We start from the raw sequence: 25277 nt of genomic DNA, 5'->3' as shown, positions 1-25277 counted from the left end.
CTTGAGAGGATGTGATACATTATGTACGTGATGGTCATGCTTAACTGGAAAAATTAAGCATGCAAAGACTTCATGTTAATGCAGGCGCCAGAAGGCAAAAAGGTGAGGATGGAGGCGCATTTAATTAAATGAAATTATGGAGCGTAGATTTGTATCTTGCGCCATGAGACCCTGAGCAGGAGAAATGAAAACCTCTCCTCAAGTGTTTGAGTGAGTGCCATATCTCAAAAGTGTGTGCCGGGTGAATAAGAGAACCCCTTAGTTGTGTCCAATAATGGCAAACTGTTCAAAACCACTTGGGGGTACATGTAGGGGGATGAGAAATCTTTCCGGGAATGCTGCACGAATAGAAGATCCACGGCTGCGGAAGGTTTTCGTTGGTTTCCAGGAACTCATCACTGCTTCCACATCATAAGGGGGTTTCTTCCTCCAAGATCGTCATTGAGGGAGATGACGTGGAGCAAACACAGATGTATATACATTAATCTGTATATTTAGGCCCATTTAAGGTTGGGAGCGCCAGCTCAAGCCGTGACTCAAGCCTCAGCAGCTGGTTCGACTTTGCAAGCCATGGCCGTGTTTGACAGCTCAGCTATCCTGACCTGACCTATAATTAACTGCATGACATCAAATCTACCCAGCCGACGTCTGTTCCTAATGTACAAACGCTAAGGCTATCGATTGTGTTTACATCACAGCGTAAACAAAGTGCTTCACAAAAGCAACAAGCTTACGTAACCCTCGTCGCTGTTGTTAGTCTTTGTCCTCTTATGACCGCCATGTATCTGTGATGACTTCCTGTTGCTGGGTTGTGTTTAAACTCCTCTCCACTTGGGAGTCTGGGATGTTGTAGTCAAACACCACATCAATAAGTATAGAGGGTTGGCTATTCCCACCCAGTAGGAGATGCATCGAGTGAAAGCAGCTCAACTGGAGATCTCTCACACATGTGCAAAAATAGACAAGGAGGGGGAAAAAAAAGCCCAGAGTAGACAGGATCTGCCATTTTGGTCTTACTGGAGCATTTGTAGAGTTTGCGTGCCTGTGCGATATCCCCTTTGCTAAGTCTGGTTCTCTGGCCAATGGGTGGTCGCACACCATTCACATCATAGCGCGGCAGGATGGTGTCCAGGAAGATGCCCCTGTGATGCACAAGAGAAGGAGACTGACGTTAGTTCCGCATGACCCTTGAGAGCCCATTCCAAAAACAAAAAAAGTATGAAATGTAACACACTGCACTGGCGAAGAAATTGCCATTGCCGCTTTATGAATGACTAAAAAAATGTGCACTCTATTCAGTCGACTGTAATATGCACAAAGCCTGCTCAGAAATGCTTGATTTTAATCCAGTTACAACCAGGGTGCTTAACCAAATTGTTGTGCAAACCTGATGACCCCATTTCCACTATTTATCCGCCCATTAGAAACATTTAAATATCATTTGCATAAAGAATTGCTTGCCAATAGTGCGGAAAAACATTCTAGGATGCCTCGGAGTTTAATCGCAATCAAGCAACAAACAAATTCAGTGGACCAGCGACTGACTAAATTAATCATCAATTAGTTAATATTTTGTAAATTAATTCATTATTTTGGTTATCAGAACTTCATTCTGTTAAATATTGGAAGTGGCATCAGACTCAAAAATCCAAATCGGTCAGGCTCGAGTAATAACATAATTAAATGTAATGTCAAGGAATTCAAATGGATGTGCATTCTGGATAATAAATTGCAAATCTGCTAGTGTCCACAACTTGGACTTCAGTTGGCGGTATAACAGTCATGCAGAAACACGAGTTTCACAAATACTTTATACTTACTCGAAAGGTGCTACGCTATCATTAATTGAAAAGGATAAAAAAATATATATATAGATAGAATAATGAGTATTGATATAGCTTCTGTCTACATGTGTTGCTGAACCAATTGTGTACAAATATCCATTTAGCATTATATGTTTGCGTATGTAACACATCTATGCTGTTTCCTATATGTTACCATTTAATAGTGGCCTATTAGGCAAAGCTGTCTCTTTATTTTATGTTTATATTGCTAATGAACTTCAAATGAACAGCTTCTATTATCCTCACAGAAGAAATATTTACTGCCAAACTGCTTCTCATTGTAAAGTGAGCTGAATGAATACCATGTAAAATTCCACTCACACTCACACAGCAAAAAAACAATTAAAAATCATCCAAACAATGGTTCGAATCTCAACAGTTTCATAATGTCGTGTTTATCTTAAGACATCACTGTATTTGCTAAAGATTCAAATCATTCAAGGTCTCAAAAGTCGGTTCCATATTGCAGGACAAGAAAAGTTTGTCAAAAGTGGTAAACCCTTTCACAGACCTCATCTGTTCATGAAAAACACGGCCAGTAATCACATTCCTGGCTTTTTCATCATAACTCATTATTGACGTGAATCAACACGCACCGCCACACCTGGAATCGTTAATTACACACACACCTAACGTGGGTCAAAAAGCACACTGTTGAGGGACTTTCCTCAAATAAAATATATTAATTGCACACGGGACCGTTTGGCATATTAACCTTAGAGTGGCATTGTGATTTACTTCGTTAAAGTAGCAGAAGCCGTATGCCATATCTTAAGGTCTGAAATTTGAGAAATAATTCCCATAAGGTCAGGTGTGGCATATTTGGCTATACAAAAGGCCAGGGGAGAAGAGTGAGTCCTGAAAGACTCTTTTCACACTGCTGTCTCACTTGACACTTTGCTAGTTTCTCATCTCCATTTTTCTCCGAGTATTGGCGAGCAGCGGCCTGGTTCCCTGGTCGTTCCCATGGTGACGTGCCTATCAATGCCAGGCATGTGCAAACACTGCAGCCTGAGCTAACAGTTTGGACTCTTCCTGCTTGCTTGTCTCTCTTTGAGGCTCCACAAGCTAGCTCTCGGAGGAGGGGGGGTGCTACACGCTAGCCAGTGTCAGAGGAGACAAAGGGCACACTGGCAGGTCTCTATTTGGGTTGGCAGTGCTCCACGGGCCGATCCAAAACAACATTTTGGAGTAAAGAACTCCATCTTGGAGTAACGCGACACAGACAAAACCATGGCGCGGAGCCTTATTTGTCCCAAGAAACCCGCAAAACATCAAGAGGAACCATGAAATCTTGCAAACAACAGCCGTAGGCAAAGCTCTGGCTTCCCACGGCGATTTACTGTACAGCAGGCTGATATTGGACAAACAAAGACAGACACTTACACAGGTGAATCAGCCAATCAGGACTTAGGCATAAGTATAAGGAATGATATGTGAAAAGCAAACAGTCTTCAAATAGAACTGTGTGAAAGTTTTCTTAGAAGTGGAAGCCATTCCTCTCATGTCTTTACTGATCAGCACAAATCCACAAATTGGGACAGAATCACACTGAAGTGAAAACAGACCATGGGAGATTATCAGCCTAACATACTTGAGGGCTAGGCCATTGTGTCCAAAGTCGCCACAGAACTGTGGAGATCATGAGGCAAAATCCGCAGAATGACCCGAGGGGAACAGAAAAGACTTCAGGTCGACGGAGGATCAAGTACACTGACACTGGTCTTAGCAACTCTTCGGGGGCGCAAGGTTTTCATCAGGTCAGCAAAAGGTCACATGGCTCAAGGCTAACTGAGTGTTTCCTTAACTCTGCCAACTGTTACCTCCTGGAGGGAGCTTTTCTATTCATTGTGGTTTGTTATTACAATTTTGACTTTTGACAAAAACTTTCACAAGGCCGTGTAAGGCCAAAGAAAACCCTATGATATAAAATGCGGTTCCGATTGTATTTATTCTTCCTTTGAGTGCTCAGCCTCTCTTCATTGGATGACTTCAACACATTTGATTTGGAGTTAGCCAGTCCTCTCTAAAAAGAATGCTGCTAATCTGGACTCAAACACATAAACGTAAGCAAACTAACCCATTCTTAGTCAACAGCTTTCAACGCCACAAAAACTCTTACTGTAGTCGGTTGTGTTGTTAATACATGATCTGTAGGGGCGGACTGATAAAGACTTTTAATGGCTGAACTGATAACTAAACCTAGAATTCCAACAACCGGTTAATTCAGAGATAAAATCAAAAATATAAATCATTAAAATGACTACTGTACATTTGTCCCTTTAAACCCAACTGGGGGGCAAACGCTGGCAAAGGTAGCTGCTTTAATCTAGTCAGGGTTCACGCAAGGTCGCAATTGATCTAAAGATATTCTTGTTTTTTTTGTTTTTTTTAATGTTCAAAATATCTTAATGGCCATTTCAGGACAGCAAAGACTGCCTTAGAATGTCTTAAGAATAAGTAATTGTTACAAAACTTTGAACATGTTCAAAATTTCCTTGCGACACAAAAAACGAATGATTCAGAACAAAAGAACAATGTCTTAAAATTGTCTTAATGACAATTGCGACCTTGAATGGACCATGAAAGAACTCTGACGATTCCCTGATTTGAAAGTACATTGGCTCCGTTCACGAACACTTGCAAATGTTCAGTTTGATACTTCAAAAATAAAAACATGAATCAGAGGCAGAACATTGTACTGTTTTCCATTACTTTAACACAAATTGGCACAGAAAAACGGATGATTTTTGACAATTTAGTAAAAACTGGTAAGAAAAAAAAAGGACTAATGTTCTAGTTTATTCAATTTGTATGATAGGCAGTATTTTGTTTTAGTTTGTTTTTGAAGTGCCGTTGTATAAATGCAAGAGAGATTATTTTTGCTGAATATTGCAGTTGTATTACAGTACAGTGTAGCTGTAATGGTAAAATGGGCTTTCTTGAGGAAGTGCGTGTCTGCTGTAAAGTCCAAATGTGGATTACTTTGAACTAGGCTCTGGTCTAGCCATTTTATTTATTAGGTGTTCTGTGGCACAGACCGTCTAAAAGAGTGGGCATGCTTCACGGCTTCACACGTGGGTTTGTGGACTGCGAGCAGGATAGTTTGGTTGGCTGTCACGCTTTGCAAGGAGTCTGCAAAGGAGTGAAGGGAAGATCTGACACACAGAGAGGACACCATGGTGGCAGCTCACCATTCACATGGCTGGCGGGTCCAAAGCCCAAATTTTCTCTTTATTGTCTATTTCACTTTCACAATAAAGAGAGATAGCTAATCATTTTTTAAAAATCGCGTTAAAAAAGTGTCAGAAGGTCATTTTGTGAAGGGAAGACATTTTTTAGGAAAGGAAAGTTTACATGGAACATGCAAAATGTTCTTCCCCGCTATACTATTTTCCTGTAAGTCTGGAGTGTAAAACCGAACGCAACCAAAGCAAATTTCACCTCTATACTAGGCAAAGCGCATTCCTGACCTATTCACGTGGACAGGCGGGCAGCTCTGTGCATTGGCTTGCACCCAGCCGCGGAGTGTGTTTAGACAAAGATTCTCTCTCTGCTTCCTGGAATCCGTTTGCTTGCAAAGAGCGGAGCAGCTGATGTGAGAGCAGGCGCGTACACCGGGAGACCAGCACAAGGCACTGGAGAGACATTGTGGCTCTTGGAGAACAAAAGAGCGGCTAACAGCTGCTTCTCATATCAGACAGGGGCAGTGATGATCATAGTCCGGCCTCATTCGTTTTCTTATTTTGAGTTGTGTGTGACCAGCTAGCAAATTACACCCACTCGGGCCGCACCTTTTTCACAACTTTTTGGGTAGAGGCCTGCATCGTTTAGAAAGATTGTTGACTGCAGCTGTAGCCCCAGTTCCTCTCTTGCGTATGATAGAGGAAAGGCTCAACATGTCATTTAATATGCAGTGGATATAAAAAGTCTACCTGCCTTTGGGTAAATGCTAGGATTTTGTCATACTGTACTAAAAAAATAAGGGATGTTTGAAACCACTTGTTTTCAAACTGATACTTGTATGAGTATTCGCTGATAGCTCACCAAGATTGAGTAATTGTGAACAGAGACATTTCTATTTGATGAAAAAAAAATGCCACAGTTTGGTGCTAATTATAGCTAAGGATGATATACTCAATTTTGCTTCCCTTAAGCATCTGTAACTGGTGTCAGCTAGCCACTCTTTATCAGCTGGAGACATCTTAACCTTTACAATTCAGAGGTGTCAAACTCATTTTTATCAGGTGCCACATTGTAATTATAGTTTCTGTCAGCGGACCATTGTGATTTTGAAGTCAAATAAATTTGAAGCATGGTGGTCACACATGTATACATTTTGAAATCAGAGAAAAAAAAAAACATTTTTAAAAACGGGCATTGGTAACAAAAAATGTGTAAAGATTGAAGATAAATTTGCAAATTTGGTATTATAGCCAGAAACTTGACGTCAAATTTAGCATTTCACAGGCCACATAAAATTATATGTGGCAGGCCAGATCTTTTTCATCGAAGATTCAACTTTTGTTATATTTGTTTGTTTTAAATAGAGTGCTGTCAACAATTTAACATTTCCTTGTAACCAAGTTGTTGAGTATTTTTTTCAACCATTAAACACTAATAATGACAGCATAATCGATAATTAACTGGTAAGTAAAGTGTGAAAAAAGTCATTTAGTAATGAACTTTAATGAAAAAGAAAACTTGATTAGATTATTCCATCGATTGGATAGTAAAAGCAATGCAAAATATATTTTTCAAAAGAAATAAAGACACACCTTCCAACATTTAAAGTGAATAACCCCAATTAGGGTTGAGCTGTTCATGTCGCACAGCCACAACCTTCATGCAACAGCTCGGATAAAAATGATTCAGAAAACTAATAATACAATGCTAATATGTCACTTTGCGGTGAGCTGCTTGTCTGACTACAACTGATGACTAAACGGCCACATCTGACTCATCTTCTTCCTACATGGCTATTTTGGTTTGACCGTCAACCGTCCAAATGAAGGAAAACTTAAGCAGCGGGCCATTGTTACATTGTACTTGACATACATTATATAGTACGAGTCAAGCTGATGAGATCCGGAGGAAGTATTATACCTTCACAAATGATTAGATGAGACACGTATGATAATAACCGTCAAAGTGTTTATGGTTGTGTTTGAAGTGGTGGGGAATTTCTTATACTGCATTTTGTTTACCTGACAGAATGCAGTTGCATGAGAAAGGAAAGATGTCGGTTTCAGAGACGAGGGGTCTCTAATTCGAAGTTGAAAAGGGAGGCGAAATGTACTGTATAAAGATATGAGCATTTTGAGTTGCTGCGCTCTGCCTTGATCAACAAAATCTATAAAAATAGTCAACATGACCAATGCTATTTATAGAGCTAAATAGTGTTAACCCATTGTTCTTCACTTCTTTCTTTTAAAGCATACTATTAAAGATCTTTTCTTCAATGCTTGCCGGTCCAAGACATGTTGCATGCAAAGAAATGCAATACGTATATGCATCTGAAGTACCTTAGCAAACAGAAAAATCCACTATATAAAATAAAAATATTGTGACGTCCTTAGAAATTACGCAGGTTAAATTTTAAGTTCTGGCTCCATACAGAAAGGTATCTGAAATGCAAATATCACGCAAGAGTGCACATGTGAGTGCATTTACAATAATTGTCAAAATTAGGAATGTTCAAAGAGTGTTGTAATACATGAATTAAAAAAAAAATAAAATGCAAAATGTAACAAAGACGTTAAATATATTTGACACATTTTTAACCCATACATTTGGTCAATTGAAGTACAGTACGCCGTTTAATAATACACATTTGCATTTACTCTTTTACATCAGATTGTTTTCAAGCATCTATATTTAGTTAGAATTGGTGAATATTTGGCAAACGTTCGACACTGCAGTGCATCTGCACAATTAACTAATATATAGCATTTAAATTGGGCTGCTCGGTGGCGCAGTGACTAGCCCGTCCACCTCACAGTTAAAAGGGACCTGAGTTCAAATCCACCAGGCTCCGGCCTTCCTGTATGGAGTTTGTATGTTCTCCCCGAGCCCGAGTGGGGTCTCTCCTGGCACACTCATGCATGGCAGGTGAATTGGACATACTAAATTGTCCTTAGGTCTAAGTGGGTGTGTGAAATGTTCTTCATCTCTGTGTGCCCTGCGATTGGCTGTCAACCTGTTCAGGGTGTTACTGCCTGAAGTCAGCTGGGATGGACACCAGCAAGCCTGCCACCCTTGAGAAAATGAATGGGTGGATGGATGGATAGTTTTAAGTCTTTGTTTTGAGCAATCAACTTCAAAGATCTATAATTTATTGACAAAAGAAAGTCTCTAGATGGATGGATGGGTAGTTTTAAGTCTTAGTTTTTAGCAATCGTCTTCAAAGACATATAATAAACGTCTGAATTAATTTTACAATAGGTTATGCTTCAAGAATCATAATCTAATACTACAGACGTATTTGAAAGAACGCCACTACACATGTTTTTAATGAAATAAGGCTTCTCCATATTTGATGAACATTACTGCCCATGATACCTGGAAGCTTAAGTATTTTTTGATGTGGTACCTGGTGTAAAATGTTTGTGAATGTGCCTTTTCCATTCCCTATATCGGGATCAGTAAAAGGGCCTTAAAACACCTTGAAAATGTGTCGACAGTCATAGCCTTTGCATGAAGTTACTGTTCATTAAATCGCTTGGAAAAGGCTTTCACTGGATAACGATGCGGAAGACCAACTTTTAAGAGGGACTGCACGTAGCCCCGAAAGTGGTATGTTAAAGAGGGGCCACTGTTGCTGCGTGGGGCTGATGCTGTTTTACAAGGCCTGCCACCACAAAAGTAGCAGTAAAGCGGGAGAGCGCCCTTAATTTGAACAAGCTGTGGGCTGTGGCTTGCACATCCCAAATACTTAATATATAGGGTTAAGAAAACTTGGCTTTCGCTTGAAAGGGAAATGCGCTCATCCAGCTTTTTAGCACAAGATGGAAACGCTCGCCGGTTGACGAGGGTTGACTTTATTCAGCGCTCCACATGGTTCCACTGCCAATAGCGCACATTTGGTCGGCTTTTGTTGAAAATGTTGAGTCTTTCCCTCACGTGCTACAATAATGATTGTTTGGTCATCAACATAGCAGCGCTATAACTGCTGGAGGAGCTACGCGAGGATGGTGCTTAGGTCATTGGATTGTAATTGTCTCTTCTGTTTTCAGTATAAAGTAATAAAAAAATGGTGAATTTATCCATCAAATAAAGATTGATTACTCGTGTAATCTTGAAAAAAAAGCAGCTGTGCAAATACTTCACATATCCCCATTAGTCAAATGGTGTGTTGGATGGCGATGATAAAAAGATAATCGTAAAAGGAGGGGAATTTATATTTTCTAAAAACAATCCACCGACCTTTCAAAAATATTTTCAAAGATGCTTTCAATGATAATTCAAAAGCACTAAAAAAGGAAGGAATTTTTAAAACGTGATATCTTCAGGGTGGAAATTATTTTTTAGTGCGTGGCCGCGTTCAGTCTCTAAGATACTGCCACGTACAATTAAGAGGACACCAATGCATTTACAGACATACTGTATACAGCCATAAAACATGACTTCCACAAATGGAAAACAAGATGATGGGTTAAAGGGTTGCTGAGGGCACAGCACGAGTCGAGCAAAGATGAGTTTTCATGTGAGGTGAAACGGCGTGCAACATGGTTTGGCTCGTACCTGGAGAATGTATTTCGGGCATAGTGCATGATACTGTCGAAATCGTAGACTTCCCCTAAGGAATCCACTTCCCCTGGCTCCATTTTCAAAAAGTTGTACTCCTGCCCTGTGAATGGGCAAAAATAAAAATAAAAACTGGGTTGAACTTTGTAATGTGCACTCGCTAGCCACAACATAGGGTATGCATGCCTAATCTAAAAAAATAAAAAAGGCCCAAAACTAGTACCGTGCAGATCATTCTCATCGTTTTTCACACAGTCACAAAGGTATTAATGTTTCAGCAGGAAAGAAAAAAATAAAACAGCACACTGCTGCTCACAGTTTTTTGTCGATGTTATGAAACGTACCTGGCTGAATGTTATCTCTGATAATGCTGACGTGTTCGTCTCGATCGGGCCGCGTGTGCTCGTGCCAAAACCCGATCACGTGACCCAACTCGTGCACCACGATGCCAAACTTGTCACAGTTTTTTCCAATAGATATGGCCTGGGGCCCTCCTCCACGTCGGCCCACGTAGGAGCAGCACCTGCCAATCAACACAGACAGGCAAACGTCAACACAACAAAAATATTGGGACGGGAAAATAAGTAATTTAAAAAAAAAGGTGAATTGGTTCTCTATATGTTCTCACTAAAGTTTCCTGTGTTCATTTATAGGCAGGCATGTGAGGTTAATCCATATATATATATGTATATATATATATATATAGAGTTGTGACATTCATTGATTTATTGGTGCGCCGCCGCAGATGCGGAGGGTCCAGCGCTCCTTCGCTGCGTGACATTAAAAGGTTCGGTAAGGGTGTATGGAGGACGGGCGCACGCGAGCCAGACGCCACTCTCTAATTACCACAAGGCCAGCCAGGCTCTCCTGAGACACGCCTTGAACTTTGCAAAGGACAGAGGGGGGCCTGCGCAATATGCGTCAGAGTCAGGCATTCCCGCTGCTAACCGCTGCCGCCCGCGTGGATAATGCCATCCCTGTTGCACCCGGGGCCGCTTACCAAGCTAAAAATGGCTAGCGACGGTTGACTGGAAACAAATTCTGTCTTATGAAATGTGTCCGCTTTGCGTTTATTGCTCTGTACTCAATGACATTCAGTGCTTGAGGTGAAAAGGGTGTGAGAGCTCAAAAGGTAGTCATGTTCATATAGCAAGAACCTAAACAGTTTAAATTTTACCCTTGTCCATTATCGTCACCATTTTTGTATTTGTTAAAAAAACTATAATGAGGACCTAGGAAAAAAAATCTCATCACATAATAAATCATAATAATGAGAAAGAAATATTACTTATTATTATTACTTTCTAAATTTGTTTGGCGAAATTGTATTCCAGTTTTGCTGGTACGGCAAAATTCAGAAATCCACAAATCAAGGTAATACCGTAGTCCTAAAATGGAAGGCCACATCCGAAGAGCATGTGAATGGTTCCTTAGAACAACAAACTTCCCGTTGAGTTTAAAAGGGAAACACTGAGTGGACACTGTGCGGGTCAATAAAATGAAGTAAACAGGGCCGAGCGGAGGCTACGGAAGCCTCCCTGCCGGCTGCAGTGGTGTGCAGCATGCATGACACAAGAGCTCAGTGACTGATGCACTGTGATGAAGAGATACAGGAAGCGTTCCTTGCCACTGAATGGGCCGTCTTTCCGAGGACTACAAATCCCAAATAACAGCTCACGCAGAGTCCGGGAATAGAGGAACAATGGTAAAAAGGTTGCCGAGCAGTGAGCGAGGAAAAGCACATAGGCGTTAAATCATTAGTTGGAGCTGAAGAAGGCTGAGGGGAGAACCCCACTGACTCACCCACATGGTCGGTAGGTGAAGACAATGTAGCTCTCCTCTTGTGTCCGCTCAATGAAGGTCACACAGGTGTGCTTCTCCCAGTGCCGCATTGCCTGGCGGAATATAGCTCGCTGACTGCCTGGATAGGACGAGACAGCGGGTGAGATCATGCGAGTTGGACACACACATTCAGTGGGTGGGAGGTGAGTCTGAGAAGAAGAATGCGGCATGTGCAGTCAATTAATCTTCGGCAGGTTGGTCAGCTGCGATGTTCTAAACTGAATGCATCTGAACAACACACACCTTGGTCACACATAATGTTTTTCACAGCTATCTAAAAGGCGTTCCTGCACATAATGGTCTTTTTTATCACGCGGAAATGAAATGGCACATCCACATATGCAAACATCTGAACCACATTAAAAGCAGGCCCGATTGTTTTCGTAAGAAGGCATAACTTACCACTGAAATTACCGCTGATGACATAAGGAATAACACCTTCGGGCCAAACACGTTCAGGTCTGGACGTGGCAGCACGTTTCCTGCGCCGAGAGCCTTGTCTGTTTTGGCTATTCTGATTGCTTGCTCCTGAAAAAGTACGATTTCTGATTGAAAGGTATTGAACAATTTCATGAGCCACTTCAAATTCATATAAAAGCATTATATGTGTATTTGAGTTTGCCAGTTCTATTTTGAATGATTGCAGCCCAAGCCTTTACTATATTGTCTTATGAACTTACGTATTCTCCATTATGTGTTAACCTAAACGTGGTAGTTTTAAGACACATTGAAATGACAGAAGGAAATAAAGCCATTCATCAGAACATTTTCACTCATTTCATAGTGTGACCAGATTTTCATAATAACAAACTGAGAATAAGGACGAGGGGGAAAAGTCGACCAAGTGGGGTATTTCACTATAAAAATAGATTGATCAAAAATATCTGCTTCGAAGCGTCCACCGCAACCATGTTTGCGTCACTGTTTTCAAGACGGACCTTTATTGCAAACGTAGGCAGCGTTTAAACGGTCCCAAGGGAGAAATGCTACCCGAAATCACAAGCTTGGAATCATTTACAACTACAAAAGGAATGACAAAAATAATGTTCAATTATTAAAAAGTGGAAAATGCATTCACAGCAGTACTTTGAAAAAAAAAAAAAAAACATGTATGTCTTGGCATACAGCTAGCTCCATTGCTTGTCTTGGTGCATCACCGAAAGGCAGAATGGCTGAGGCTATTTATGCACTTGAAAACGCTAACTGATTTAGTAGTCAGTAGGCTGTCATTAAAGTCAAAATTACCACATGGAGCTTTTCAAGAATAAAGGAAAGAACTTCCGCAAATGCAATAGAACTATAGGGTATTATGTGAGAATATAAAGTGTCACTAAAAACTGACTTGTGTTTAGGTGATCAAATTTTGACTGTCTTGATTAAACTGGGACATCTGCTCACTATTACTTCATCAATTAAAAAAAAAAAAATGCTGTGTGTTTTGCTTCTTCCCCTTCCTCAACAAGGAATTGTGGCATGCAACATTGGGTCTTGATATATGAGGATTGCACAGTGGTGACTCTATTCCCTTTATTACCTGACAGTGTATCACCTGAATCAAAGTCATAAGCCATCCTTACTTCTGAAAACAACGAAGCAAAATGTAAATCAAGCCTCATCCTGCAGTTTTAAAGGTATTCCTAAACCTACATCAGCACTTTTTTTCAACTCACACTTTACGCCCAGTAAAAAACACATAAAACTTCCACATGGCGGCCACAACATGAATGCGCTTGTTGCAACATGCTCTAGTTTATAGAATTGTGAATCTCACAGCTGTTGTCTAAACACCAGTTTTCCATTTAGGAACACTATTTACCAAACAAAGCCCAACAATTAGTGCTACACTTTAAAAATAAATAAATAATCTGTAATGATGTTTGTGGGTTTAACTTCAAACCCTCCATTGATAGTTTTTCTTGGAGTCCAAAATTTGATGGATAGAGATTTTTTTTCTCAACAATAATTGTGAAGCTGCTTTGTATTTACCTGTGCTTGTGCGATTAACAACCTGGACAGTTCTGGTGGCTAAATCGACTATTCTATCCACTTTAAATGATTTGAGATCCTCCTCGTCCAGAGCTATGTCTCCCAGAAAGGCAGCTGAAACAGACAAAACAAAAAATGCAACAGGTCAGTTGACGGCAAAGTAGAAGTCCATATTGTGAAGCGCCACTCGCCCGAGGCTTTTCCTGCTGCTCAGACTGAGTGGGTTGCATGGCTTGTCAACATATCAAAATTAAAAAAAAAAAAAAAAAAAAAAAAAACTTCATTGGCTCCTTACCTACACAGAAACAGAGACGTGAATGTTTTGGTTAGCAAAGCCGACTTGTCTGGGCTCCAAATTATAGGATCGAAATGTAAGCAACATATTGCAGCGTTGCGGGGTGGAGTGGGGGATGGGGGGCACAGCTTGGTGAAATGAAAATAAAGTATGAACTCGGAAACCTGGCCCTCAAAATTAACGCGGACAAGTTCAGACCGGTTTGAGTAGACGACGACGTACCGAGTGCTTGGGTAGTTAATGAGGAGCCATCAAATATGATATGACACATTGCCGCTGCCTCCGTGAAGTAATATGGGGCACCTTGAACATGTATTAGTTTTTTTTAATGAGGCCAAGGAGAAGGGAAAAATAACCAAACGGTCCCACTTTACGAGGAATGTGCTTTATGGGATTCCTTACTAAATGCCCCATTTCTATGCAGGAAGGGCTCAGGGTTCTCTCCGCAGAGACAAGGCGCTCACTTTAACAAGCTTTTAACACCAGCACGTTTCCACAATTTATGGCCTGACTTGTATGCAGGCACCGGTGGGGGGAGGCGGCGGGGGTTTCGGGGTTGAAGCAGAGGGGGGTAAGAAGGCAACGTAGTGGCTCTCCAGTCCGTGACTGAACAGGAGATACGTATGAGAGCGGAAAGCAAGAAAGATGGCATGGAACCCGCACTGGCGCTGGGAATGGAGAAAACGGATGTGGGGTGTAAAGAAAATGACAGGCCTCTGCAGGCGCGTTTTCAGGCTCGTGAGGTGGATCACAGACCAGAGATAGGCATTAAATCGAGAACTTAATACCAGCTATTTATCGTGGGTTTATTTTTAACTTCAATGTGTCATCACTGATTACATTTGCAGAGATGTGAGCCAGAACTGTCTGATCAGTAGACAAATGAGGTTTCTCTTTAGCATAGATAGAGATGTAAAAGAGGGGGAAAAAAATGCTTCTTTATTGCCAACAAAGAAAAGCTTAAAAATTCTTGCCAGCAATGTAATGTTAACAAGACACTACATCATTACATTGACCTTAAAACTGTATTTTTTTTAATTAAAAAAAAGAATCTATTTTTAAAACTTTTATTTAAAACTGTTTGCATTATAAGGTGCATAGAATAGAAGCTATAGTAGTGGCTGGGTTGCATCATGCATCCACCAGATGGAGCTGCACTAAAGGAAATGTCAACAATCAGATAAGTCGGTCAAATCTTTCAATCAATAAAAATAAAAAATGATGAATAAAGATGATCTGTGGAAAAAATGTAGAAAAAATGCCTTTTGATGACATTAAAAGACTGGTTAAATCAATGCTACGATGAATCAAGAGTTTAAAAGAGTATAATTATGAGTCAATTAAATATTAAACTTATTTTTTTAATCAAATTGCAACCAAAAACCTTAAAAAATATTTTTTTTCTTTATTTAAAAACAGTTTTTGCATTTTTTTAGTTCATGTTTTTTTTTATTCTTAAACATGTCATTTTCTTATTAAAATTCTACAATTAGCATGAATAAAAACAAAACGTGTAAAAATGGCGATTGGAGGACTACATTCAGGTAAACCTGAAACCAGCATTGAAAAACATCGTTAAAAAAAAAAAAAAAATTGTGCTCAAAATGAATATCAAACAATACTGAATATACAAATGATTGCATCTATAGTATGGCAGACTGACAAGTGTGCCCTGTGCACTTGCACTAAAAAGGTATTGCGCGAGGTAACCATGTCAAACCAAAAGGTATCCATACCTGGATCAAAGTGCACAGCCCTGCTTATTGTCTTTATGAAAGTTGGTAAAACAATGATGTGTATACAAGAGGACAAAATGAGTATTTTTAAGCATATTCAATTGCCTTACATTGACTGGATACAAAACGGTTAAAGGAATATTGTTTAAAGTCATGGGGGGAATAAAAAAAAAATGTTTGAAAAAAATCAATTTAAGCACAGCCACAACTCTTACATTTTTTCCTCCACACAACTATTATTGCAGAATGATTGAATTCAAATGAAATTGCTTTTTCCTCAAAGCCAACTGGGTTGACAATGATATTAAAAATGAATATCAACTTTTAATTTTTGAAAACTCCTTTCTATATCATCACACTAATAACATATGTGCCCAACTCACGTTTTACGTCCAATTTGCCTGACTCATCTTTTTGCGGGAAATGACCCACCAAAATCAAAAATACTGTACAAAACTCTCAAACAGCCAATCAAAGTTACTCTTATATATGATCATCTACTTTTGCTAGCTATCGTGGCAGTAGATTTTAAATTCTCTGTTGACCAATCACTAGTCAGCAGCATAAAAGAAACATTTTAACGCAAGTGATAATGAAAAACCTGTCAGGATAAGTAGGGGGAAACTAATGGAAACAATGTGCTACTCGGCAGGAACTTGGTTCTAGAACGCTCGCTGAATTGGTCATTTTGCATCACCTTGAAAAATTATTGAGGATTCATTTCCTTTAGAACAATTGCTGAGGTCTTTGACAAGTTTGGGACCTGTGGGGAGCCAAAAAAAAAAAAAAAAAAAGATTGCCTAGGGCGCAAGGATAACAACAGTCTTTAAAAGTGAAGCGTAAACGCAAGCAAATTGTCCGGCCTGCGGGCCGTAGAGGATGCACGCACGTGGCTGAATGACAGTGTTTGGAATGAGAGGTTAATGACAGCAATAAGCAGATGTGTAGCGGCAGATGACAAGACAGGGCATGAACGGGGCAGGCTTGAATTCCAGAGGTCAGAAGCGATCTTTCATCTGAGCTTGCGCTTAGAAGACGTTCCACTCACGATCGGCACTGGGAAAAGTGCAGATTAATGACTTGCTAATGACGACGTTGACAAGGGAAAGCTACCAGATGACAGAAACTGGCACGCTACCGATTTAGCTTCGGAACAAAAAAGAACAATCTGTACTCTCGGTCCAAATCAAGAGCAGAACAGTCTGCTGGCACTGTTCTGACTGCAGACAAACCGCAAGTAGAGGACACATCCTGTCACGTGGAAGGTCAATTTGCACCATGTCAGACACGCTGCGCGAGGGCCCAAGCCTGTGAAGTTCACATGGGGCCGCGCACTCTGGCCACGGCCGCCGACCGACCATCCAGCAGAGCGGCGGGACGCGCCGCCTAATCCGTAGCGTCATTGTTCTCAGACAACAGCGGAGATTGAAGTGAGCAAATGAACGGCAGGGCAGAATTAGAACCCGTTTCCCCCGGGCACGGCCGTCGTCCCGGAGATGCAGTCGCAGGTTTATGGGAGGACTCGGAGGGATTTGAAATTAATCCCCTTGCCTCCTCGTTTTAATTATCCACAGACATGATTTTAGGCATCTTTCGGGCTGGGATTGAGGACAAGTCACGGAGAAAGGTGATAAAGCCATGGTGATACACAGCCTACTAATGACGCTAAATGTAAACACAGTAGAGTCATGTGAGACACTGTGGATTATAGCTCTGCCCAGATGGCTTCCCGCATATTACTCATTACCGAAATGACAACAGCTGTAGGTATAATGCGAATATGAACACAGATTGGTGGTTTTACTGCTCCGCGTCACACACCTTTTCAGGTAAACGGTCGGCATCATTCGCACACGTGCCAATCCATTCAATTAAAGTCATGAATTTTGGAAAGAAGAGTTTCATTTCCCCCCCTAATTTTGTCCCCGGTTAATCTAGACCGCCATAATCCTTCTCTCTTTCCTCCCTCTCGGCTTTCGTCATATTCAGTCAGATTATACGGCCGATCGCAATCGAATTAATCCCATTGATTCATGTAATGCCCAAGCCGCGACCTCTGCGGTGTCAAACACACCAGGATGCCAAATGAATCCCCTCACTTGAATAGCAGACCATGACATCTGCCACTGAAACCTGCACAAACATCAATACTAAGCCTATAGACACACAAGCGGCAGCCTATATTTAGCAGGACTGTTAGAACGGCTCTGCGACTTTGGGTTTTTTTGCGCATGCAAGATCCGCTGATGAAGAATGAGAAAGTCAAGGCAACGTGTAAGCCAGGAATGCATCACAATACCCTGGCACCGCCTTTCACAGCCTGTGTTTGGTAACAAACGCTGCATTTGAATCCCAATGGAAGCCAGCTGTGTATTGCGTTAAGGTGATTACCATTTGATGACTGTGTAAGTATCGCTATCAAGCTTTCATTGTAGCAACCCTTTCTGATCAATGCAGGAGAGTGGAACCATCGTGGTCCGACGCAAAAGTTAAAGCTCGCACTTGCGATGTGCCGAGCGCTGTGACACGCAACATCCTGGGCGACTCGATAACCCTCAACTCACATTAAAACTCCAGTTGCCTTAAAATGCCACTGTTATTTCCTTAACTGCGATTCTGTCCTCCCACTACGAGCAGCCTGTGCACTTTAAAGTTCATTCCAAGGTTCTTTTAATTGTATTCAGTGCCCTTGACGACCGCAGATGTCAAAAATCAATTTTAACTGAAGTGGCAGTGAATGAGTTAAAAAAATTGGCCCTGCTTTACTCCTCTGAGCTGACCAGCTACTTCTGGATGTACTGAGCTCTTTGCAAAAGCTCAGAGGGAATGGAACTTTTTTCAGTTGCTGATCCCACACTTTGGAATGACCTCCCCCTGCCTAGTAGACAAGCACCATCACTGTTCATTTTTAAAACCCGTACTCAAAGCCATTTTTACTCCTCGGATTTGAATCTGTTGTGAGACTCTTCTTCTTTTTGTGTTTTCCTGTTGCCTCACTGATTAGCCCATTCACCGCCAGCCAAGTATAAATGGATCTTTGACGCCTATAGCCGTCAGTGGTAGTGAATGAGTTAGTCGGCCAGCCGATTTAATCAGCTGATATCAACGATTTTTACAATCTGCAAAGGTCTGTTGATTCTTTCTCTCTGTGGTACAGTTAAACAAACACTAAAGGGCAATGTACTATAACCCGTTAACTGCATGCTCAACCATTTGATTGATTTTTTTAACAGTAATTTGCGCACTATAAGGCACACCTAAATGTCTTCAATTTTCTTAAATGCTGACAGCGCGTTTTATAATCTGATGTGCTCTATACAGCGCATAAACATCTAGTTTTCAAAAAAATAAAATAATTAAAATTTTTACCACTGCATTTCAGTTACAAATGTATTTTTTTTACCATTCTATTTTCATAACGCTCTCTTTGATTTTATAGTTTAAATCCAGAAAGTGTTTTAAAACAGAACAATATGTTGTAAAGTTTTTGGTTGCAATTTGATTAAAAAAGATTCATATTTAATTGATTCCAAATTCAATTCTTTTAATTACTTGATTCATCTTAGCATTGATCTAAACAGTCTTTTGTTTTTCATTGAAAAGGAATACATTTCAAAAACTTGCAAATGAATGTTTTCTTAATGACCAACAGTATGTTTTAAATATAATAATAGGTCTAAGTTATCGTTAAATTATATTACATGGAGGGTGGCACTTCTCTGGAGGCAGCCTTGTTTGTTATAGCTACGGACAATGGTAAATGTAGCACCTGCAGCGTCTCCTGCTGTCCGTAGTGAAAAATGGTCTAATTTTCACACATTATCCCTTTAAGGCAATAAAAAAAAAAAAAAATTCTTTAACTCAATGAATTTGAGTTTTCAAATAATCTGGCGATGAGTCTGAATTTATTCTGCAAATATTGGAATAGACATTTTGCCTAAAATTTAGCCCAAAAGAAAAATGTCAATCAAAAAAAAGCATGGGTTGCTTACATTGGGAACTGCTCTTTCTGGGAGCAAAAAAATACCGAACAGACCACTGTTGCGACCATGCCTCTGGTCGGACTGTCAAAACAAAAGTGTGCCGAAGCCGTTTGTGTCATACGTTACTTGTTATAGTACTGTTTATTTTAAAGCATTTACTGGCCTGACAACGTTTGGCTGTTTTTACTATAGAGTAGATTGACAGGCAGCACACTCTTCCTGTGTGGCCCAAAAAGCTTAAAAAAAAAGAAACAAATAAAATAACAGATACTGTCCCATCCCTATTAGTTCCATCCCCCCATTTTCTAGAGCCGCTTATCCTCACAAGGGCGGTAGGTTTGCTGGTGCCTATCCCAGCTGACTTTGGGCAGTAGGATGCGGACACCCTGAACAGGTTGCAGAGGACCCAGAGACGAACAACCATACATGCACCCAATCACACCTAAGGACAAGTTAGGATGTCCAATACACCGGCCATGAGTGTTTTTGGAATGTGGGACAAAGTCGGAGTGCCTGAAGAGAACCCGTGCGGGCTCGGGAAGAACATGCAAACTCCACAGAGGCGATGGGGTGGATTTGAACTCTTGTCTCTGAACTGTGAGGCGAATGTGCTAACCACTGCTCCACCGAGCCGCTCACTATGTGTTCCTGACTGGTAAATATGTCTATCCTGCCTGGGTCATTTTACTTTTACAAAAGAGGAGCTAATCATTTATTATATTAGTGCTGACCTGTATTGGCCGCCCATCATGGGTTATTAGTTTATCCACCCCTCGCGGCAGGTTGGCTGCTGGAAAAGTCAAGGCAAAAATGTTTGCATGAGGTTTTTCTTTGTGGTGTAAACAAATGGTGAAACGCAACGAAGTGTCACACTTGTGGAGAGAGGAGGGAAAAGATGACTTGATTTTGATGATGAGTGGCAATCATATTTTTGTTTCTTGACAGTGGAAAGTAAGAAGGGGAAATTATATCAGAGCGCCATGATGTTATCCGTCACACAATTTATATCAGGGTAACACGATTAACATAACCCCCTTTGCTGAAGCATGTAAATTGAGATATTTGGATGAGGCTGACCTGAACCCGAATATTGACTGCATGTAATCGTAGCCATCATTTTTAACTTTGTTTTTCGTCTTCAGTCTGATTGTTTGGCTTTGTGTGTCAAATGCGGTTGTTTTCAGAGTCATTGAAGCAAAGTTGGTTCTAATGTAAATGTGTCACTCACTGTAATGTCCTTGGCAACTGCTTGGCTTGACATTTCCTAACAAGGCAATTTGAGCAAAAGGTGGGAGAAAAAAGCCAATTTGCTTATCTGCTCATTTGAGAAAGATACACAAGATATAATTAGAAAGAAAACTGGCTGGAGTCTCATCTGCCACGGTTGGAGAGTCAAGTAATTATCTTTGCAAAAGCCTGAAGTCTCATTCGCCACAGCGGAGATGAAGACCATCAGCGCGCTGCAGCTTCCAGCTTAATGACTAGAGAGCGACCGAAGCTACAAAGGGCAAGCAGCAAGCGACTACGTTGCCTTCAACATTTCACACTACATCAAGCTCATTAGCAAATTGGATTTCACAGCTCTTCCCACCGCTGATTACCGAAACACCTCATAGCGTCAGCTGCTTATTTGGAATTTTTAAAAGGTGACAAAATGCAACGCTAGCGCCCTAGGACAAACAGAATGTAGACAGCAGGAATTTGAGCTTTTTGGATTTGTTGATTTGACCCTTGGAGTTACCAGGAACAGAAATAAATAATGAAGAGAAGACTCGTCAGGGTTAGCTAATTGAGAATCTATAGAGCCATTGAAATCAGCCTACCGCCACCCTAACCATCTGAAACATTTGTTGCTCCTTAAGCTCCGCACTTATATTACTTAGCTCTGACGACAAACATATTGTTCCAACTAATGCACTGAGACCATGCCAATTGAGCAGGCCCCTAATCACCTGAATCCTGCCGAGAGAAGAGTGGCAGGGGTCCTGTCATGTAAAAAAAACACACCCGGTGTGGGCTGGCCTCTATGGGGCCCGCGTTCCATGATAAAAGAAAAAGCATCTGTTTAAATGAAGCTTGAAGGCCCCCATCATGAAGTTCAGCAGACGGCCCAATCACATTACCAGAGCAAAACCAAGGAGTGGGGCTGTATTGTCATCTGGTTTTAAAGCTGCCTTCTTTCCACAAATGCAGTTGAAACAGAGCCATACATTCAAAGCATTTTTTTAAATCTATACTCAGAATTGTGTTTTTTCAGAAATTAGCAAGCTTGGTGCATTGGTTTGAAATGAGTTTTTCAAAGTGTGCTTTTTTACCCCTTTTTTTTTGTGAGGATGGGCAGTAATTAAAACAGACGAGTCCTTTATTAGCAATGTTAACAAAAAAGAAAAACAAGGAGATAAGAGAGTGGGGCAAGCAGAAAACTCTCAAGGCTCCCAAATGAGATTTTGTTAATGTGATTAAAAAAATAATAATAAAATAACAAAAACAACTTTGAGCATACAGCGCAGAGTGATATGTTAAAAAAGTTGTTGTGACTTTTGGCTTGTCCCGTCAGGGGGTCGCCACAGCTTGTCACTTGATATCTTTGTCACCATTTTGAAACCATATGGTCTTCGTGATACTGTAAACCCATTTTACATACGGGCTTGTTTGGTTTTGGGGTCATTACTGGGAATCAAACCTACAAAGGATGAAAGCGCCATGTGTTCAAAAACCATTGGGCGTCAAAATTTGCAGCGACTTTGCAATTGGTTGTTCTAATGATATTTTAGTCAAACTTTTTAAACGTGCGCTTCAAGTTATATGAGATAACCTCCTAAGACCAAACCTATTCATTCATGTCTCACTATAGTGGATGTTTGTTTTTGGTCTGCATGATTCATTCAACCTCCCCCACTAAGTCCTGGTGTGCTCCGTGGAGGACATCCTGGCATTTCCAGTGGTATCTAATGTGTTTTGGCGGGATGCAATTATCTTTTGCTGTCTTGTTGAGACAAAATGGATGCAAATAAATGGGCTGGGTCTCAGGAGGTCATAAACAGAACATAATTAAAGGAATCATTTGGGAAATTGAGAAGCCAAACTCAATTAACCGACAACAGTTTCAATATTTCAATAACATAAATACAAAATCAAGTATCTGTACTCATACAGCGGTGCCTTGAGATCTAAGTTTAACTTCTAACCAGGTTTGACACTCAAAACGTTTTAACAAGCACTTCTCATTGAAATGAATGAAAATAAAAAACCTACAAAAATGTTATAGTCAAGGTTTTTAGATTTTAATTAACGGGCGGCACGGTGCCATCCACATCTGCCTTACATATGGAGGTCGTGGGTTCAATTCCAGCTCCAGCTGTGGAGTGTGCATGTTCTTCCCTTGCCCGCCTCTGGGAACGCCACATTCCCAAAAACATGCGTGTTAGGTGTACCGGACACTCCAAATTGCTCTTGTGATGTGTCTTGCTCTTGTGAACGGTTGTCTCTGTGTGTCCTGTGATTGGCTGGCAACCAGTACAGAGTGTACTCCGTCTCCTGCCTGAAGGCAGCTGGGATAAGCACCAGCAAGCCCGTGATCCATAGCCACCATGGGGGCAGTATAAGACCAAAAGATAAAAATAGAAATGTTCATAGAGAGGTCTCAATTTTCAGCACGACACTAAGACTAATCATTCTTCACAGAAGATGAAGAATCTATCACTGGGAGTCTGGTTTTATTGCATTGCAACATTATGTTGGTGACTATAACTTAGTTGGTGAAATGGGTCATCCACTGGCCACATTGTTTGTGCTTTGAATCCCGGCTCTGACTGTCTGCTGTTGAAGTGTCTTTGGGCAAGACACGCAATCCTTTGGGTAGGAATTGTAAATGTGAAAGTGTTCTTCATTGCCTTACCTAGAAATTCCTTGAACAAACTGGGTTAAACCACTGCAACATAATACAAAATACAGATGAGCTTTGCAGTTACTTTAAATACTTAATTCTCTGTGGTTCACAAACCAAGTTGGAGCGGCAATAAACAGCTTGAAGCCATTTTCGTATAAATGTTCTCTATTTGTATCTGCTAAACTTCAGCTTGTTCTGAAGTGATTTGAGTCTTTATCATCATATCGTGATTTCATCTCAAGTCTGCGCTCTCTAGCCAAAGCAAAAAAATAAATTGTCGAGACGCTTGAATCTCAAATCACCGCTGCACTTTGTTCGGTGCGGGGGAAAAAAAAGTATCGCCTTCCCTGGTAAACACATTAAAAAGGCTTGTCTTGTACTACCGCCGTGTTCTTGGCGTGATAGTGAGACAGTGAGTCAAACTGGCACAAAAGGAGCTGCTGCCATTTTACTGTAACACCTGGCAAACTGGAAGAATTGTGGGGGCGGGCGGGTGGTAGGGGCAGTCTAATAATACGTTGCTTTCTATAGGGTCGGGTTGTAGTATATGAAGAAGCGCTGGCTCCTGTTGAAATATTTTGATTATTGTTTGTGTGTGCATGTGCCGAAGGATACAATCACTGGCATTGGGTGGAAACCTCACATGCTTCCAAGCCATCACTCTTCGGAAACCAAAAAATGGCATGTTTGGTGAGCTATTAACATTGCTTCGTCAAAACACATCACGACATTTTCAGAACTTTGAGCTTTAGTCGGGAAAGATAACATTCACTCGGGCGGACTGAGCAACCGTATTCATTTCTGGGGGAAAAAAAAACTGTGTTGTTGGCCAAATTTTGACATGGTAGGTCATAGCCCAATAACAGCATTATGAACGCAAAAAAGTATAGTGTATGATGTCAGATTGTGGAGCTAGACATGATATAATAACTGACAAAGGTTTATAGCGTCACTGAGAGGAAGTTTTTAATGGGGAACATTAAACACAGTGTGACTCGAAACAGCTGAATATTTTGAATACACCCCGAAGGGTAAAAAATGCAGCTGCTGTCTTTGAAAATAACTAAAAAACAGGTCGAGCACTGACCGCAAGAGGAATGACATAAGTCACTGTTTGTCTGGCCTGCACCTTCCAGCCTTGCTTTCCTTTGGCACAAGGTGAATGACCTACAGTCAGCGCCGGCTGGTCCGAGAGGAGGAGGAGAGAGCTGAGGGAATAAGGGAGGCGAGAAAACCGAATTTTGTAAAAGAGGAAAAAGGGGAGGAGGAGGACTCTGGGTCAGTCCGTCTGCAGCCAAGATTAAAAGCATGCAGGAGCCAAAAAAGCTTTTGTCAAAAATCAACACATAAATACTAACAAAGAGGTCTGGGCTTCTTCAGTGGAATACACGCATGTCTTGCAAAGTCAACTTCATCTACAGTATGAGCGCAACCATTTACGTCAAAGCCTCTGCCGCCGCTGTCATGATTATCAGCAAGCAGAGCATGACGGCGTATCACCAAGTTTTCGTCTTGAAAAGAAGTGGATCGAATTTCCGTCGCGTCTTAAATGTCTCCCTGGGATCTTGCCAAGTCGGACTTCCGCAGGTTGTCGGAGACAGAGTTACATGAGCTTTATTGCACTCCTTTGGGCCGATCAATGCCAATTTGTGTCATATCCTCTTGTCATTTCATTCCGAAAGAGATACACCCGAAGAATTTGTGAAAAACTTTTGATTATGCTGACTATAAATGCAGTCACCCATTTTACGCATCATTAAGACAAAATGGTTTGATTTTTTCCATGGAGGAGACAATTGCCTCTTTAGTGATGTACGCTCTGGCTCTATTGTTTTGCGTAACCAAATAGAAGAAAGAGGAAAAACTTTTCTTTTTTTTCTTCTTAAATCGAGGAAGCTGACATGGCTATTTAAAATCAGTCGAAGAGAAAACTGCACATGGGCCCTAAAATGAACA

General features: G+C 40.9%; 1 protein-coding gene across 2 annotated transcripts in view; it reads right to left on the bottom strand.

The window, feature by feature from the left end:
• Nucleotides 1-25277, bottom strand: part of bmp1a (bone morphogenetic protein 1a) — a 39389-nt gene that overhangs the window by 10927 nt on the left and 3185 nt on the right. For both annotated transcript variants that reach the window (XR_015865163.1, XM_088411201.1), the window contains exons 2-7: nucleotides 13419-13532; nucleotides 11835-11960; nucleotides 11394-11511; nucleotides 9935-10113; nucleotides 9588-9693; nucleotides 1018-1142 (exon numbers count right to left, since the gene is read on the bottom strand). Coding sequence is in view for 1 of the 2 variants with exons in the window: in XM_088411201.1 (XP_088267327.1) it covers nucleotides 1018-1142; nucleotides 9588-9693; nucleotides 9935-10113; nucleotides 11394-11511; nucleotides 11835-11960; nucleotides 13419-13532 (768 nt within the window). In the remaining variant the exon portion in view is untranslated. The remainder of the gene's footprint in view (nucleotides 1-1017; nucleotides 1143-9587; nucleotides 9694-9934; nucleotides 10114-11393; nucleotides 11512-11834; nucleotides 11961-13418; nucleotides 13533-25277) is intronic.

Source organism: Hippichthys cyanospilos, chromosome 1 (assembly GCF_059441005.1).
Source record: "Hippichthys cyanospilos isolate Australia breed blue-spotted pipefish chromosome 1, RoL_Hcya_1.0, whole genome shotgun sequence".
Taxonomy (NCBI): domain Eukaryota; kingdom Metazoa; phylum Chordata; class Actinopteri; order Syngnathiformes; family Syngnathidae; genus Hippichthys; species Hippichthys cyanospilos.
Note: the sequence above shows the minus strand (reverse complement) of the source record. Positions and strands in the feature narration are given on the sequence as shown.